Genomic DNA, 19,054 nt, shown 5'->3' on the forward strand with positions numbered 1-19,054 from the left:
AGAAAAGAATAGGAAATTTTTGAGAAGGAAAGAGGGCAATAGAAGAAAAACTATTGTAAGTGGTGCACTCTAATCAGAGAATAATTTTCTAAATTGCATTCTTTTATATAAATTCATAACTTCTTTATAATGAATATGTTTGTAGAAATAACAGAAATAAAAGTTGATGTGTTTACTATTAAAATGATATTCCTGAATTTTGATTTAAGCATATCCCCAGGAAATTATTCCATGAAATAAAATGGGAATCTAAACAAAACTAAAAATATGTCATATATCCTATATAAGAATCTATCACAAAGCATAAATGGTGAAAACGTATGCACTGGAAAAAATAATCTGAAAATTCTAAGTTATTTACTTGGCTAGTTTCATGTGATACGGTCATTTTTGTCTTTAAATACTTAATAACTTCACTTCTCTAACCATGATTACTTTATGAATAAGCACAGATTTTGATAATGCAATGGAAATATAAAATAATCAGGTGAAAGTTTATAATTTCGTAACAGTCTGATACACATTTTATATGAGTTAGTTTATACCCAATTGGATACAAGTACATGAGTAATAGTAAAACACTATTAATTAGAAAATATTCTAATGAAAAACAGTAAACTTGATCCACACTTTAAAACATCAAAACATGCTCTGTTTAGTCAAGAAAATAAAGGCAACAATCCTAGAAATAGAGGAACCCTTTTCCTAGTAATCACATTCCATAAAGCCTTCTTCACTTCCTTATTCCGGAGGCTGTAGATCAGAGGATTCAACATGGGGATCACCACTGTGTAGAACACAGAAGCCACCTTGTCCTGATTCAGAGAGTAGCTGGAAGTAGGTCTCAGATAAGTGTAGATGGAGGTGGAATAGAAGAGGATGACGGCTGTCAGGTGAGACGCACACGTGGAGAACGCTTTGCGCCTCCCCGCCCCTGCATGCACACGGAAGATGGAGAAGAGAATGTAGGAGTAGGAGGTGAGAATCACCAGCAGAGCCCCAAACATATTCACACCAGCGAATGTGGAAAAGATGCTTTCTTGCAGGTGTGTGTCAGAACAGGGGAGCTTAAAAAGCGGGGGGCTGTCACAGAAGAAGTGATGGATGACATTGGAACTGCAGAATGGCAAGCTGCTTACATAGCTGGTGTTTACCATGGAATTCACCAGGCCCGCTGCAAAAGCCCCTGTGGCCATTTTCAGGCAGACCGTCCTGGACATGATCAAGGAGTAAAGGAGAGGGTTGCATATGGCCACATAGCGGTCACAGGCCATTAACCCAAAAAGGATGCATTCGGTTGTGGCCAAGGCTATAAAGAAATACATCTGCAAAAAGCAGCCAGCAAAGGAGATGGACTTCTTCTCTGATAATAGATCTACCAGCATCTTTGGAGTGATGGTGGATGAATAACAAACATCCACAAAGGACAGGTTAGCCAGGAAGAAATACATGGGTGTGTGAAGTCGGAAATCCATTCTGATTAAGAAGATCATCCCAACATTCTCCACAAATGTAAGTGTATAAATCATAGAGAAAAGGCAAAAGAGGATAACCTGTAGCTCCAATGTGTCTGTTAATCCCAACAGAATGAACTCTGTCAGTGAAGTATAATTTTTTCTGTCCATTTATTGCAGATATGTCATGCTTCAACTTGCATTAGATGGAAACATTTCACTGTTCAATGTTTACATGAAGTAATAGGAATGTTAATGAAGTTAGTGTCACATGCGAGGGTTGGGGAAAGGCTTTGGATAAAAGTGTATAGTAAATAGAGCAACTGAAATAATGTAGAAATTCGTGAAAAAATGAATAAATGCTGAAGTTTATTAAGCGATTCTCTGTATTAAATGTAGGTTGAGGCATCCACAAATCCTTGGTCTAAGTTCACATGTTTCTCTTCAGTTTTGTGCAAATGCAGCATTCATGTTCCATTCTTTCTCCTATTGCCCATATCCAAAATATAAGTTTCAGAACTAACCTTGCTGAAGTCTTTCCCATTCTCTGAGGAGGTTTTTATTTAACTCAAATGCATTTTTTTCTCACAAAGACGACTCTATATTCCCTCATCTTCAAAATGTATGACTTGCCATCCGTACATCAGTTTTATGTTCTCCAAGCAGCAAGCATAGCCTGTTTCAAATAACCAGTATTTTGACACCTATTATATTCTTGAGAATGATTATGTAGCATTTTAAAAGTTAACCGCACAACTGTTCTCATTTACAAAACACGTGACCACTTCAGTGCCCATACTAGCAGTGCCTGCACCTGTCCTCAGCAGGGAGCAACAGAGACAGCAGCATGTACCCAATAACATCCTTCCCAGTGCTAATTCATCTGGTCTGCTATTTTCTTTCTTATCAGAATCTTCTCTAATAACTCAGTTGAGGCATAAAAATTATAGAGAGACAATTTTCATGTTTGAAGTGAAATGAAATCAGAGACAGTATGGATTCTTTCTGTGTAAAAATTTGAGACACGTCTTGAATATATACACAAGCTGGATTTTTTTTTTCCTGAAAGAGGGTTGGGAGACAATGGGGACTAGACTATAGCTTTTAATTATGAGTCAATACTCTAATGGCAGAAACTCCATTCTCAAAAGTAATTAAAATATGATCACATACAGGTAAATGGAATCATACACTGTACGGATTTTCATCATAACTTGATTATATATCTCTGTGTTACTTTAAAGTTGCTTTCCAAGGATAAACAATTTTTTTAATTGGCTATTTACTTGCCTATTTTTTGATAATTTTAGCTTATTCCAAAAGGGTACATAACCCACTCCAAAATTATGATTCTCCCCCTGTATGCATATGTGTGAGTGTGTGTCTGTGTGTAAAAGTGTGTATGTAACTCACCACATTTCTGGGTAAGTTTAACCTGAAATCCAACACTGTTTGAGTGAAATAAATCGGAGAAGATGCTGGCTACTAAACTCATGAATATTCTTCCGACCAGTATGAATTATGTGGGCCGCAAATGGACCTAGATGTCTGAGCTGGATGACAGCTTTATGACAGGTCATGAGGTCAGCTTCACCGCATCCCAGTTGACTTGAACATCACAGCTTCTATCAGGTGCCGCTTCAGCAGCAAGCTCAAGAATTTCTCTCCAAAAACTATATAATAAAGTTACCATCTTAACAAGAGCTGACCCACTCTCAATTTACTCCTGAGTTCTATTAAGTCACTCCCATTCCACTTTCATATTAAGACTTGCTTTTCACATTCAGATTAACTTTAAAGGATTTTGTTGGTAGTCGACAGAAGATTACCATAAGCAGGAAATCCATGAGTCTATTATACAGAATATGTCAGTTTCACCCATTAAACACTGATATACCTGTTTTGGAACTATGCCCTAATTAAACAAAACTGAGTGTGTGTTCATGTGCTTTGTGTATGTGTATCACTCTGGAGAAGAGACTCATAGAAGAATAGGATATGTTGGAGAAAAAAAGAAAAGAATAGAAAAAAACTGGTCTAACTGTGCTTTTTAACTAAACAGCTCTTTTCTATATAGAACACTGCACACAGTTCATATATTAGTGAATATGTATGCATTTGTGGAAACAAAGGAAATAAAAGCTGAAAAGTTTACTATTACATTTAAATAACATTCTTGAATTTTATTTAAGCTTATTCCCAGGAAATGATTCAGCAAAATAAAATGGAAATATATTATGAATTTAAAATATTTTGCCACCAGTAATATATATCGCTTACAAATCATAAATGGTGAAAACATCAAAAAAGGGAAAATTCATTAAATAGTTCATTTCATGTGACCTTGTTGCTTTTGTCTCTATATACTTAGTCCTTTATTTCCCTAATCTAAATTTGTTTATAATCTCTATTTTAGGGATCTAGTGAAATATACAATGATTAGAAGAAAGTTCTATGCTCTTACCTAATGGGGATAAATTATATTTTTCAAATAAATGCTGTATAATATTAACTTATATGCAGAGTATATAATGAGAAATGCTGGACTGGATGAAGCACAAGCTGGAATCAAGATTGCAGGGAGAAATATCAACAGTCTCAGATATGCAGATGACACCACCCTTATGGCAGAAAGTGAAGAACTAAAGAGCCTCTTGATGAAAGTGGAAGAGGAGAGTGAAAAAGTTGGCTTAAAACTCAACATTCAGAAATCTAAGATCTTGGCATCTGTTCCCATCACTCCGTGGCAAATAAATGGGGAAACAGTAACAAACTATTTGGGGGGGCTCCAAAATCACTGCAGATGCTGACTGTAGCCATAAAATTAAAAGATGCTTACTCCTTGGAAGAAAAGTTATGAGCAACCTAGACAGCCTATTAAAAAGCAGAGACGTTACATTTCCAACAAAGGACCGTCTAGTCAAAGCTATGGTTTTTCCAGTAGTCATACATGGATGTGAGAGTTGAACTATAAGGAAGCTGGATGTTAAAGAATTGATGCTTTTGAACTGTGGTGTTAGAGAAAAGTTTTGAAAGTTCCTTGGACTGCAAGAAGATCCAACCAGTCCATCCTAAAGGAAATCAGTCCTGAATATCCATTGGGAGGAATGATGCTGAAGCAGAAACTCCAATCCTTTGGCCTCCTGATGTGAAGAACTTACTCATTTGAAAAGACCCTGATGCTGGGAAAGGTTGAATGTGGAAGGAGAAGGTAATGACAGAGGATGAGACGGTTGGATGCCATCACTAACTCAATGGACATGAGTTTGAGTTTACTCTGGGAGTTGGTGTTGAACAGGGAAGCCTGGCATGCTGCAGTCCATAGGGTCACAAAGAGTCGGACACGACTGAGCAACTGAACTGAACTGAGTATTAACAGAACATGATTACATAGACAATGCTCTAATGAAAATAAGTTTGACCAGTATTTCAAATTTCAAGACATAGTCCATTTAGTCCTGAAAATGAACCACTCACAAAACAAAGGAACCCTTTTCCTAGTAATTATATTTCATAAACGCTTTTTTTCATCCTTATTTCTGAGGCTGTAGATCAGAGGATTCAACATGGGGATCACCACCATGTAAAACACAGAAGCCAATTAATCCTGACTCAGGGAGTAGCTGGAAGTAGGTCTCAGATAAGTGTAGATGGAGGTGGAATAAATCAGAATGATATCAGTCAGGTGAGGGGCACATGTGAAGAATTCTTTGCACTTTTCCTTCCCTAAATGCATACAAAAGGTGGAGAAGAGAATATAGGAATAGGAAGTGAGGATCACCAGTGAACTTCTGACTGTATTCACAACAGCTCCTATACATGAGATGATTTCATACAGATATGTGTCTGAACTTGAAAGCGTAATAATTGAAGGAAAGTCACAGAAGTGATGGATAACATTAGAACGGCAGAATGCAAAGCTACTTCTTCAACTAATTTGAAACATGGAAGTCAGCAGTCCTACAGTGAAAGCCCCTGCGGCCATTTTCAGGCAGGCTCTCCTGGACATGGTCAAGGAGTAAAGGAGAGGGTTGCATGTGGCCACATAGTGGTCATAGGCCATTAACCCAAAAAGGATGCATTCACTTGTGGCCAAGGCCGAAAATAAGTACATCTGCAGAAAGCAGCCAGCAAAGGAGATGGTCTTCTTCTCTGATCATAAATCTACCAGCATCTTTGTAGTCATGATGGATGAATAAAAAATACCCACAAAGGGACAGCTTAGCCAGGAAAAAGTACATGGGTGTGTGAAGTCAGTAATCAGTCCTGATTAAGAGGATCATCCTAACATTCCCAACTGTAAGTGTGTAAATCACAGAAAAGAGCAAAAAGCGGATAACCTGCTGCTCCAGTGTATCTGCCAATCCTGAAAAGATGAAATCAGTCAGTGAAAGATAATTTTTCTCTGGCCATTGATTATAAATAAATTAGTGTGTGTGCTTTCCGTCGCTAAGTTGTGTCTGACTCTTTGCGACCCCATCTGCACTGTAGCACTCCAGGCTTCCCTGTCCTTCACAATCTCCAGGAGTTTGCTTAAATTCATGTCTATTGAGTCAGTGATACTATCTAACCATCTCATCCTCCACCCCACCCTCTGCCTTTTGCCTTTAATCTTTCCCAGCATCAGGTTGTTGTTGTTGGTTCTTTTTTTTCTTTTCCCACTGAATTGACTTTTTGCATCAGGTGGCCAAAGTATTGCAGCTTCAGCATCAATCCCCCTAATGAATATTCAGGATTGATTTCCTTTGGAATTGACTGGTTTGATCTCCTTAGAATTGCCTAGTTTGAGCTCTTTCAGTCTAAAGGACTCTCAAGATTCTTCTTCAGCACCACTCAGTCGTGTCTGACTCTTTGCGACCCCATGAATTGCAGCACGCCAGGTCTTCCTGTCCATCACCAACTCCCGGAGTCTACTCAAACTCACGTCCATCGAATCGGTGGTGCCAGCCAACCATCTCATCCTCTGTCATCCCCCTCTCTTCCTGCCCCCAGTCCTTCCCAGAATTACTGTCTTTTCCAATGAGTCAACTCTTCGCTTGAAGTGGCCAAAGTACAACAGGGAAAAGCCCTCAATTCATCCAGTAAAAGTATCCATGCAAACTTGTAAGCAAGAATATCCATTAGCTTTTGGCATATGAGTAAAATCAATTTTCCAGTCCTCTCCAGGATAATTTCCACATCATTGTAATCCAGATTTTGCTAGCTTTTCAGTCTTTTGGTTATTTTTCTGATAAGCCTCAAATAATTTAAATTATTTAATTTAACAATAATTTAATTTAGTTTAATTCTGACAAACCTCAAACCTTTAAATAATCTTCTTTAAAGTTTTCATTACATTTTTACCTTCAAACAAACGAGAAGCCATCTGGTAAGGACTCTGCACCTAAATGAAAACTCTGGTGTAAACCCTTAAGAATTTTCCATTGAGCACTTTCAGGAATTATTAATCGTCCATCCTCAGACTGTAACCATCCTTTATCAGTAATCTTTGCTCCTCTTTTCTCAAATCTTTCTAACTCTTCCTCAGTTTATTGAGTTTTTTCCTGTTCCACAGGACCTGTCCAGATCAAAGGCGTCTGCAGTGAGGGGGTTTCGTAAAGTGCCACTTTTCTGGCTTGACAGTCAGCCAGTTGATTACCTTCTGCTACTTTACTCCCTCCCTTTTGTGTCCTTTGCAATGCATAACAGTTACTTCTTTAGGACAATATATATGCAGTTAAAAGTCTCTCAGTCTCTCTGAAATGCTTAATAGGTCCTCCTGTTGCTGTTTTATACTGTCTTTCTTTCCATACTGCAGCATGAGCATGTAAAGTCAAATAAGCATACTTAGGATCAGTGTAGATATTTACTCGCTGCCCTTTGCTTAACTCTAGAGCTCGGGTCAGAGCCACAAGCTCCGCTAACTGGGCGCTGGTTTCCTGGGGGAGATTTTGCTTCTAAAACCTGTTCAGCAGTCAGCGCGGCATAACCTGCTTTACGCTTTCCATTCCAAACAAAAGAACTGCCATCTGTAAATATTTCCACGTCAGGATTGTCTAATGGGGTATCCATTAGATCTTCCCGAGCTGCAGAGGTTAAAGTTAGGAATTGGGAACAATCGTGATCAGGTGTATCATTTTTCTTCTCAGGAAGGAAAGTGGCAGGATTTAAATTTCCACAAATTTTGAGCTTAGTTACTGGTCTAACAAAAATGACTGATATTTAAGAAGCCTACTGTCTGTCATCCAAATATTAACCTTAGAATTTAAGATTCCACTCACATCATGAGAAGTCAGTACAGTAAGGTTTTGTCCATTAATTATTTTTAAAGCTTCAGGTGCTAATAAAGCCGCTGCCCCAATTACTCTTAGGCAGTGGGGCCACCCACATGAAACTATATCCAATTCTCTGCTTAGATAAGCAGTGGGTTGCTGGTGAGGTCCTTGACGTTGTGTCAAAACTAAGGCTACATCTTTTCTTTCAGTGACAAACAAATTAAATTCTGACCCTGTGAGCAAGCTCAGAGCGGGAGCTTGCAGGAGAGCAGTCTGAAGAAACTTAAAAGCCTTTTGAGTATCTAGAGACCAAACCAGTTTGTTGGTTCGGGCCTGCTGAGTTTCAGCTATAAGTTTACATGAAGGCTGGGCAAGTTCCCTGGAATCCAAATGTGACAGTAGCCTGTGATTCTCAAAAATCCTCTCAATTGTCTTAAAGTCATAGGTAGGGGATGATTTATTATAGGTTTAATTCTCTCAGGGCCTAAGGCCCTAGTCCTTTCTGATATGATTAGGCCCAGATGGCTAACAGATTGTTGACAAAGCTGAGCCTTTTCTCTTGATGCCTTGTAACCGCAGCCTGCCAGAAAGTTTAAGAAATCTTCTGAGGCTCCTGAACAAGCTTCCGCTGTCTCAGCACAGAGCAAAATATCATCCACATATTGTAACACCACTGCTTCAGAGCTATTAAAGTTTTGTAGATCCTGTGACAAACTTTGCCCAAATAAGTGAGGACTGTCACGAAATCCCTGGGGCAAAACTGTCCAGGTTAACTGAGAAGCTGACTACGTGGCTTAAGATTAATTAATTAATTAATTAATTAATTAAAGGCAAATAGAAAATGACTTTCCTCCGCCAAAGGCACTGAATAGAAGGCATCTTTCAAATCAATTACTGAGGAATATTTGGCTCATTCAGGAATTTCAGACAACAGAGTATAAGGATTAGGCACCATGGGGTGTAAAGGAACCACAGCCTCATTTATTATTCGTAAATCTTGAACTAGTCTCCATCTATCATTTGGTTTCTTTATACCCAGAATAGGAGTGTTGCATGGACTGTTACGGGGAACTAACAGTCCCTGCTCCTTTAAATTGTCAATGATGGGTTTTAACCCTTCCTTAACCTCAGGTTTCAGGGGATACTGCTTCTTATGTGGAAATAAGAGCGGGTCTTTGAGCTTGACAACTACAGGAATAGCATTTTGTGCTCAACTCACAGATCTTCCATCAGCCCATACTCTAGGATTCACGTTTTGTTCAACTAAAGGGAGAGAAAGGGAGGGCTCTATATTCATGAAAACAGAGGCATGAACCTGGCTCAGTATACCCCTCCCCAAAAGGGGTGACGGGGATTCTGGCACAATAGGAAACTCGTGTGAAAATAGCACAGAATCCCAGGTGCAAGGTAGAGAATAACTGAAATAATACCTTTTGGCTTGTCCAGACAGTCCCATTACGGAAGCGGATCGGGAAGAAAGTGGGCCAGGGGCTTCAGTAAGCACAGAGTAAGTTGCCCCAGTATCTAAAAGGAAATTGACAGATTGGCCTCCCACCGTTATCAATACCCGGGGTTCCTCAGGTGTAATTAGGACGGGAGCTTGTGTGGGGACCCCCGGGCACCTTCAGTCCTGATTGCCTTGAGAGTCAGACCCCTGAGACCTACGCCTCTGGGGGCAGTCTCTCCTCCAGTGTGGTCCCTTGCAGACCGGACATGGAGCCGGGGGCGGCTTAGATGCCTGAGGGCAATCTCGCTTGAGATGCCCCTCCTTTCCACAGCAATAGCAAGCCCATCCCTTTTCACCTGGGTCCCTCTGGGCGTTTCTCTCAGGCTGTTTAAGAACAGTTTTCACAGCCATTGCGAGGGCTTCTGCCTTTTCCTTTGTCCTTTTCTGCCTTTCTTTCTTTTCCTCTTATTCCCTTCCATAACAGACTGCCTGAGCCAGTTGTAACAGATTATATAAGGACTGATTTGGTTCACACGCCTGTTTTAATAGCTTACGGTGGATATCTGGAGCCGACTGAGTGAGAAATATATCCTTTAAGATCACCTTTCCCTCCTCACTTTCAGGATCAATCTCAGTGAAGCTGCGAAGGGCTTCTCTCAGTCTTTCTAGGAATTTACCAGGAGCTTCCCTCTCCTCCTGTTCTATGTCTGCCAGTTTGCTGTAGTTTAAAGGCTTAGCACACACCTGCCTGAGTCCTTCAAGAATACATCTGACAAAATGACTGATCCCATCTTCCTTTAGCTGTGTTGTAGTCCCAGCCTGGTTCTGTTGTTGGGACCGCCTCATTCCCAGTGGGGATGGCAGTTATCTCATCCTCCCTCTTCCCTACTGATTCATTACCAAACCATTCATCTCCATAAGCAACCGCTTTTCCCAAAACTCTAGTCTTTGAGTCGGGAGTCAGGGTTTGTCCCAAGATATACATCATATCCTTCCAAGTAAGGTCATAATGCAGAGTAACACCTTTTAAAGCTCTAATATATTTTTCTGGGCCCTCTAAATGGTCTCCCATCCTCCTTGATTTTTTGTATTTCTTGATAAGAAAAAGGCTTATTAACTCTCATGAACTGACTATTTCTCCTGGTGGGTGCTTCATGAAGAGGCAACAGCTTGTGTGGCTGTTCCTCAGACTCTCTTCCTGCTCTACACATATGATCCCAGAGATAGATTGTAGAAACCTGCTTTTCTTTATCTCTTTGTCTCCTGTCTTCAATCTCATCTAGCAAAGTAGGAGGACGGGGGGAGCTGAAGGTGTCACACCCAAATCTATACACTAAGGACATAAATCTGGCATATTCCACAAAGAGAAAAAGGGCAACACATATGCTACTTCCACCCATTTCCCTTATTTTCTACAGAACCGATCTAATTTTAAAACAGTATTATCTTTAAGAGACCCTCCAACCGGCCACCGTTCGCCATCCTCCAGTGGATACCGTGGCCATGCAGTATCACATAGGAAGACCAGGTGTGTCTTCTTTAAACCCTGGGGATCAAATCTATCCCAGTTTTTCTGGATACAGTTCAAAGGAGTAAGGCTGGAATTGTTAGCTCCCATCTGTAAGAGAGAAAAAAAGCAACCAGCACCATCTTTCTATGGGAGGTGTCCCTACCTGCTCTAGATGGGGGTGTAGACAGACTTTACACAAAAGCTTTCCTTCCCTGGTCGGACTTAGTCTGTCCTTTATCTACGCAGGCGACCTACTCATCCCTCCCTGTCCTACCCCTGAGACGGGTGGAGATGCCCCAGGGGTAGGCCTGATGGCATCTCTGACTGACGTCCAACTCCTCACCATTAAAACCTAGCTTGCCTCTGATGCCACCCGGGGTGCAATCAGAGTAACCTTCCGGAATGCCTCCCAGGCTAAACCACTGGGAGAAACATTCATCACCTGTGCCTGTGAACGACCCTGAATATATTCCTGACCACAGTAAGACCAATACGAACATGAAACTGAGATGTTTCTTCCAAATGTCACCTCACCAGTATGAGCCTCCTCTTATCCACTAAGAGCCAGCATTGCCAACGGAAGAAAAATCCCTTGTAGTTCCAATCTAAGTAACCTTTAACCTCAGAGATGCTCTTGGAGCTAGAGCTCCATCTAGCTTCCAAGCTTTCCAAGCCTAGCGAGGCTAGGCGCTTCCTGACTACCAATCCAAGTTTGAGATCTAAGTCATAGTGCACAGTAACTGATCACAAGTCCGTTGAAAGTCTATGATCCGATAGATTTGGTTAGTACTTCTAATTTTCAAGGAGTTATGAAATGGTAAAAGAGACTGAAAAGCTTGACCGAGAAAGGAGAGTTCGGTCCACATGCTTTGCCCATTTCTGCTCGGTCTAAAGGAGACATTGGGTGCCTCTTGGCATTGGCAGGTCGGTATAAACCCCCGACAGGTTTCTGCCATAAGCCTTATGAGGTCACCGCGGAACCACAGAGCAGGGCTCCTCACTTGCTTCCCACAGGGTGTGTCATTCATTCACACAAGCACACCGTAGAGTTAGTAAAGTACAGCAGGAAATGTGTTAGCTGGGAGAACAAAAAGCTAGAGCTCCAAGCATCCTTACCTTCTCCTGAAGAATCCCAGAAGAGACCCCAAGATGATTGCTAAATCATGCAAAGACGCCAGGGTTCTTGGCCTCCGGAGGAGAAGAATGCAATCTGGAGCCAGAGATGAGGCTGGATTGCTCTGAGCTTTTGTGTAGTAAAGTTTTATTAAAATATAAAGGAGATAGAGAAAGCTTCTGACGTAGGCATCAGAAGGGGGTAGAAAGAGTACCCCCTTGCTAGTGTTAGCAATGGGATTATATACTCTCAAATTAGTTACTACAGTGAATCAAAAGAATGTCTGGAGGTTGTAAAGACCTCACCAGACCCACTCCCATAATTTACATTTGAGATAGCAGAAATAGCCAGAAGGATTTTTCAGAGACTGTTCTCAAGCAAGCTACATTATTGTTATACAATCCTAAGGAATGTGGGGGGGGGGGGAAACGTTTGTCCTTTTTTCCTTCTTGAGAATTCCAGAACCCTCTCTCCATGGGGACCCCTAGACTTCTTCTCAACCTGCCTAAGAATGGATTCTCTCAAGAGGATGGGAGCAAAGCCTTCAAACACTTAGCTGTCTAAAGTAGTACTTTCTTGGCTAAGTTTATCACTGAAGATGCCTTGGCACTCTTTCTTAAAAAAAAAAAATAGCATTCTCTGTAGGAGCTTGAGACAGGCACAAAATAAAGCTGAACAACTATATTTTTCCAACTCCATTCCCATGTTAAGTAGTAACTCCCAGTGGCTATGAGAAGCAGTGTTGATTCCCATGTCCTGTTTAAGTTTGGAAATGAGATACTTTTTTTTTTTCCCTCTAGGGATTTAAACTGTTTTGGGGGGAAGGAAGCTTCTCCAAAAGTGAGATACTGGACTTCTTGCTATTATGGCTTTGAGAATAGAAATGACTAAGTAAGAAGAGCAATAGCCAAGGTTTTAATTTGATGTGTGGAATCCATGCACAATACTTTGGAGTGCTGGTGTTGCCTAGTGCTGATTAAGACACTGGATCCCCGAGCAGCCTTCCTACAACTAAGTTCAAGTCTCTTGACCAGTCCATACTCCTATTTTCTCTTCTTCCGTAACACGGGAGTGACAGTAATAGCTACTCAATTTATAGAGTTATTATAAAAATTAAGTAAATTGATTAGAATCTGAGTGGTTTATAGTAAATTCTCAATCATATTAGTTCTCTTTCCTATGTGTATGCCTCTGTGCTTCCCTGGTATCTCAGATGGTAAAGAATCTGCCTGCAATCCAGGAGACCCTGGTTTGATCCCTGGGTTGGGAAGATCCCATGGAGAAGGGAAAGGCTACCCATACCAGTATTCTGGCCTGAAGAATTCAATGGACAGAGCAGCCTGGCGGGCTACGGTCCACGGAGTTGCAAAGAATTGTACACGACTGAGTGACTAAGACATACAGGGATAAGAGTTATCTGCCTTCCTTCTCTTCAATAAAATATAACAGTTCAGAGATTTTCTTTCCATACTTTGATGTTTAATGTGGAATGATCTATGTATTATTTTAATGAATATAATGAACCCTCCATCTTCAAAATCTAAAGCAACTTTAGATATATCTAGAACTACATACAAGCCTTTTATATGTGTAGACTTTATATATACATACATACATACATATATATATATAATGATGAGATTATGCAGAAGGGTGAAATATTAATTATTCAGACTCACTTTTCTAGATTCAGTGATGTAAGAAGGGATTTGCATCTGCTAGAACCAGTCCAGGCTCTACTGTTCATTCTTTGCACACTTTCTCTGACCCCCTTGGGAAACGCTGCTTTCAAAGATGTGTTTTCATTGTCACATTCAATGACTCTAAAGTTAGTTTACCTAACCAGGGTGAGAGTCATTCGGTGATTACCAGTGTGACTAAACGTTTCAGGGTGGCCCATACTGAAAAATCATGTTCTGCCTGTTGTTAAGCAACAGATGAGGGTGAGAAACACTCTGAGGGATCAAGATCAGCGTGTCGAGGCGGGGTGAGGCCCTGGATTTGCATCTTACTCTGAGCAGTCATCCGGAGCCCTGGGACAGGGTGCTGGCGCTAGTGTTCCTCTGGGTTCACTGCTTCTTCTGATCTTCAGCAAGATTCACAGGTGAGTACTGTGACAGCAGAGCCTGAAGACCCACCGAGTTTCCCAGAAGAGTAAGAGCTGCCCTGCTGCGTGGAACTCTTTTCATTGTGTTAGTGGGCAGCACAAAAGTGGCTTAGGCAGTCTTAGACTAATCAGTTTGAAGGAATTCCCTATTAGAGTCTAGATATTCAGTAAGTTGTGAAATCTCCTTCTCAAAAGACCTTCAAAAACGAGTTTTTTTTTTTTTTTTTTTTAAATTAACATTATTTGGCAAGTATGCTCCTCCTGAAGAAAGCCTGGGCTGAGTGAAGGGGAGAGGGAGTAACACCTTCTTTTTAGTGCATCCTGTGTACAAGGTGCTCTATGGGCCCACTCATCATCATCAACTTAGTTTTGTGAGTTTCCATCATTTTTGTTATACATATAAAAACCCCAAATCTCAGGACATTTCCACAGTCAGTGGGAGAGCCAGGATTTGAACTCAAGTCTATGTGGCTTTAAAGCCAGGAAGCCATAAGGTCCATTCCAGCCTTAACATGAACAGTTCTTTTCCTGAAGGAGGTGGGACACGAGATTGCTTTGGGAGGATGTTAGGATCACTATACGCATGCTAGGCAGTTAGTAAAGGCGTTTCCCACCCTAGGTCTTAATCACGTGCATCACTTTGTCTGTGGCCCCAACCTGCTTCTCCAGGTTTGCCTCTCACCATCCCCTTCAGGCCTCATCCTGCCCGATGTAAGTCTCCCTGTTTATAAACATTCCGTGACCCTGTGTAGTTCTGAAGCTTCGTGATACATATGGCTCCCCTTGCCTTGACTGCTTTCCTCCACTTTTTCAACTTAAAAGTTCCTTCTCATTCAACATCCAAATGAAATATGGCTTCCTAAAACAGTCAGGAAAGTTATTTTTTTTATTTATTTTTTTTTTTAGAGCACGACATACCACGCAAATTCTCCAGCAACGCAGGAACATTGCCCTGAACGTCAACATACAGACAGCCCAAGGTCACACCTAACACATAGACCCATCTCAAAACTCATTACTGGGCACTCCATTGCTATCCAAAGAGAAGAAATCAAGATCCGCACACCAGAACACTGACGCAAGCTTCGCTAATCAGGAAACCTTGACAAGCCAATCGTCTAACCCCACCCACTGGGTAAAACCTCCACAATAAAAAGGAACCACAGACCTGCAGAATACAGAAAGCCCACTCCAGACACAGCAATCTAAACAAGATGAAAAGGCAGAGAAATACCCAACAGGTAAAGGAACATGAAAAAAGCCCACCAAGTCAAACAAAAGAGGAGGAGATAGGGAATCTACCTGAAAAAGAATTTAGAATAATGATAATAAAAATGATCCAAAATCTTGAAAGCAAAATGGAGGTACAGATAAATAGCCTGGAGACAAAGATTGAAAAGATGCAAGAAATGTTTAATAAAGATCTAGAAGAAATAAAAAAGAGTCAATTAAAAATGAATAATGCAATGAATGAGATCAAAAACACTCTGGAGGGAACCAAGAGTAGAATAACGGAGACAGAAGATAGGATAAGTGAGGTAGAAGATGAAATGGTGGAAATAAATGAAGCAGAGAGGAAAAAAGAAAAAAGGATCAAAAGAAATGAGGACAACCTCAGGGACCTCTGGGACAATGTGAAACGCCCCAACATTCGAATCATAGGAGTCCCAGAAGAAGAAGACAAAAAGAAAGGCCATGAGAAAATACTCGAGGAGATAATAGCTGAGAACTTCCCTAAAATGGGGAAGGAAATAGCCACCCAAGTCCAAGAAACCCAGAGAGTCCCAAACAGGATAAACCCAAGGCGAAACACCCCAAGACACATATTAATCAAATTAACAAAGATCAAACACAAAGAACAAATACTAAAAGCAGCAAGGGAGAAACAACAAATAACACACAAAGGGATTCCTATAAGGATAACAGCTGATCTATCAATAGAAACCCTCCAGGCCAGAAGGGAATGTCAGGACATACTGAAAGTAATGAAAGAGAATAACCTACAACCTAGATTACTGTACCCAGCAAGGATCTCATTCAGATATGAAGGAGAATTCAAAAGCTTTACAGACAAGCAAAAGCTGAGAGAATTCAGCACCACCAAACCAGCTCTTCAACAAATGCTAAAGGATCTTCTCTAGACAGGAAATGCAGAAAGGTTGTATAAACGTGAACCCAAAACAACAAAGTAAATGACAACGGGACCACACCTATCAATAATTACCTTAAATGTAAATGGGTTGAATGCCCCAACCAAAAGACAAAGATTGGCTGAATGGATACAAAAACAAGACCCCTATATATGCTGTCTACAAGAGACCCACCTCAAAACAAGGGACACATACAGACTGAAAGTGAAGGGCTGGAAAAAAATATTTCACGCAAACGGAGACCAAAAGAAAGCAGGAGTCGCAATACTCATATCAGATAAAATAGACTTCCAAATAAAGGATGTGAAAAGAGACAAAGAAGGACACTACATAATGATCAAAGGATCAATCCAAGAAGAAGATATAACAATTATAAATATATATGCACCCAACATAGGAGCACCGCAATATGTACAGCAAACACTAACGAGTATGAAAGAGGAAATTAATAGTAACACAATAATAGTGGGAGACTTTAATACCCCACTCACAACGATGGATAGATCAACTAAACAGAAAATCAACAAGGAAACACAAACCTTAAACGATACAATGGACCAGCTAGACCTAATTGATATCTATAGGACATTTCACCCCAAAACAATCAACTTCACCTTTTTCTCAAGTGCACACGGAACCTTCTCCAGAATAGATCACATCCTGGGCCATAAATCTGGTCTTGGAAAATTCAAAAAAATTGAAATCATTCCAGTCATCTTTTCTGACCACAGTGCAGTAAGATTAGATCTCAATTACAGGAAAAAAATTGTTAAAAATTCCAATATATGGAGGCTAAATAACACGCTTCTGAATAACCAACAAATCATAGAAGAAATCAAAAAAGAAATCAAAGTATGTATAGAAATAAATGAAAATGAAAACACAACAACCCAAAACCTATGGGACACTGTAAAAGCAGTGCTAAGGGGAAGGTTCATAGCAATACAGGCACACATCAAGAAACAAGAAAAAAGCCAAATAAATAACCTAACTCTACACCTAAAGCAATTAGAGAAGGAAGAAATGAAGAACCCCAGGGTTAGCAGAAGGAAAGAAATCTTAAAAATTAGGGCAGAAATAAATGCGAAAGAAACTAAAGAGACCATAGCAAAAATCAACAAAGCTAAAAGCTGGTTTTTTGAAAAAAAAAAAAGGAAAGTTATTTATGATCTCTTGAGCATCCAAATGAAATATGGCTTCCTAAAACAGAGAAGTTATTTATGATCTCTTCTGGGATCCCATGACACTGTGTTCCTAAAGTTTTTCAAATGATGTTGCAGTGAACCTGTGTATTCACAAAGGCCTTCTCTAGTGGTTTTTAATTTTTTCTGAAGACTGGGACCATGCATTATTGATTAAATTATACCTGATGTTTTTCACTGTGCCTGGAATATGACATGTGATCAAGAGATGTCTGATAAATAAGGGAAAAAGTGAATGAATAAAGCAGTATATGATTTCTCTAACAAGGAGAAAGTTGAGAAGTATTGAGTTCAAAGGATATGGGTCTTAAGCACTGCTGTCTTCCCTACTGTCAGCATCTCTATTTTCTACCTTTTAACTACTTTATCATCTCAATTTCATCTATTATCTTTTGATTTACTTCTCAACCATCATCACTATTTCCTAACCGAATTATAAATTTACCCTGTAGTTCCTCTTAAAACTGATTCTTTCCCAAAGTATCAACACAGAGAAAGATGTGCTTATCTTTGCTTTCACATGTGACTTTGGAAATCTTGCTGATTTTTTGCTGTTATTTAATGGGGGATGGAAAGATGTCCTTTATTGGAAGAGCAGTATGATCCCTAGTGGGAGAGACAAGTATGTAAATTGAGAATGCCTGAGAAGGATCATGTCCTTACAATTTACCTATGATATACAGGCTGTGCCCTGAATCAAGGCACTTAGCCTAGAGGGCATGTATGGGTTGAAATCCAGGAGACACTCCATTTGCCAAATCTTGTTCTACAATCAGCCAAAGTGTGTGCCTATAAAATTTAATCAAAAATACAGTATAGGGAGCAGTGCAGTGTGTTGTTTATATTGGGGAAATTGCTTAATCTTTGAAGCTTCAATCTGTTTTCTAACTGTGGATACTACTTTGTTCCATGGGCACATTTATTCCTTCACTCATTTATTAAGTCAATATAAAACCTTGCTGAAGACTTCGCCTGGCATTAAAGAGCTTAAGCTTTGGAATAAGATGTCATTAAATGATGATTTTTTTGTATTATTATTATTTGGTTCAATCTGAAGTGGGTTGAAATTTCCCCAAATTCAGAAAAAAACCTGCCCATGGTGAATTATGTATATAGTCAGAAAACAATGTAACTAGAACATAGATTTTGATTTACTTATCTCAAAAAGCTCACCAGGGGACTTCCCTGTCAGTCTGGTGGTTAAGACTCCATGCTTCCAATGGAGGGTGTGGGTTCAATCCCTGTTGGGCAACTAAGGTCCCACATGCCTTGTAGCACAGACCCACTCCCCCCCCCAAAAAAAAAAAACCTCACTAGAATATTCAATACCCAACCACGGACACCGAGTCCTACACCTTGTGTAGTTCCTCTTCTAGTTCCTTCTCAAATCTCACCTGTTTCAAGGCAAATGCTAAATCAAGGTTCCTCATATTTCTGGGTGATCACAAGTTTTGAGTAGGCTGATTTACGGGGCAAATACAGTCTTTGCCTTCGTTCTGAAAAAGAGCCACTTTGGAGTGGAGAATGTTTACATGAAGTCACCAAGATTCCCCTCCACCTTCAGGGATAAACAGAGGGTTATTCTTTTTTTTTGCCATAACTCACTCTATTATTTGAGAACTTTCATTATTTGAGTTTTTTTTTTCCCTATAATATACTTAACTGAGTTCCAGGCCAGACTCACTCTCTCCAGTGTCCACACTGAACCTGTTCATCATCCTGGCTTCATTATTTCATAATGACAACTATCACACACTTACCTACATAAGTCATCCATCAGGCAGTTTAGACTCTTTGCTCCTGCTTACTTACCCAG

At 40.2% G+C, this 19,054-nt stretch overlaps 1 protein-coding gene and 1 pseudogene across 1 annotated transcript; both read right to left on the minus strand.

The window, feature by feature from the left end:
• Positions 1–659: 659 nt before the first annotated feature.
• On the minus strand, positions 660–1,625 carry LOC136175586 (olfactory receptor 5F1-like). The gene has a single exon (XM_065945847.1). It carries the CDS (start codon positions 1,623–1,625, stop codon positions 660–662), a length of 966 nt encoding a protein of 321 aa, XP_065801919.1.
• Positions 1,626–4,965: 3,340 nt separating this feature from the next.
• On the minus strand, positions 4,966–9,566 carry LOC136175587 (olfactory receptor 5F1-like; annotated as a pseudogene).
• Positions 9,567–19,054: the final 9,488 nt, after the last annotated feature.

This window comes from Muntiacus reevesi, chromosome 9, assembly GCF_963930625.1.
Source record: "Muntiacus reevesi chromosome 9, mMunRee1.1, whole genome shotgun sequence".
Lineage (NCBI taxonomy): Eukaryota > Metazoa > Chordata > Mammalia > Artiodactyla > Cervidae > Muntiacus > Muntiacus reevesi.

Excerpts from the sequence above, each read along its gene's own strand:
- LOC136175586 (XM_065945847.1), bottom strand. The coding sequence starts at position 1,625 with ATGGACAGAAAAAATTATACTTCACTGACAGAGTTCATTCTGTTGGGA.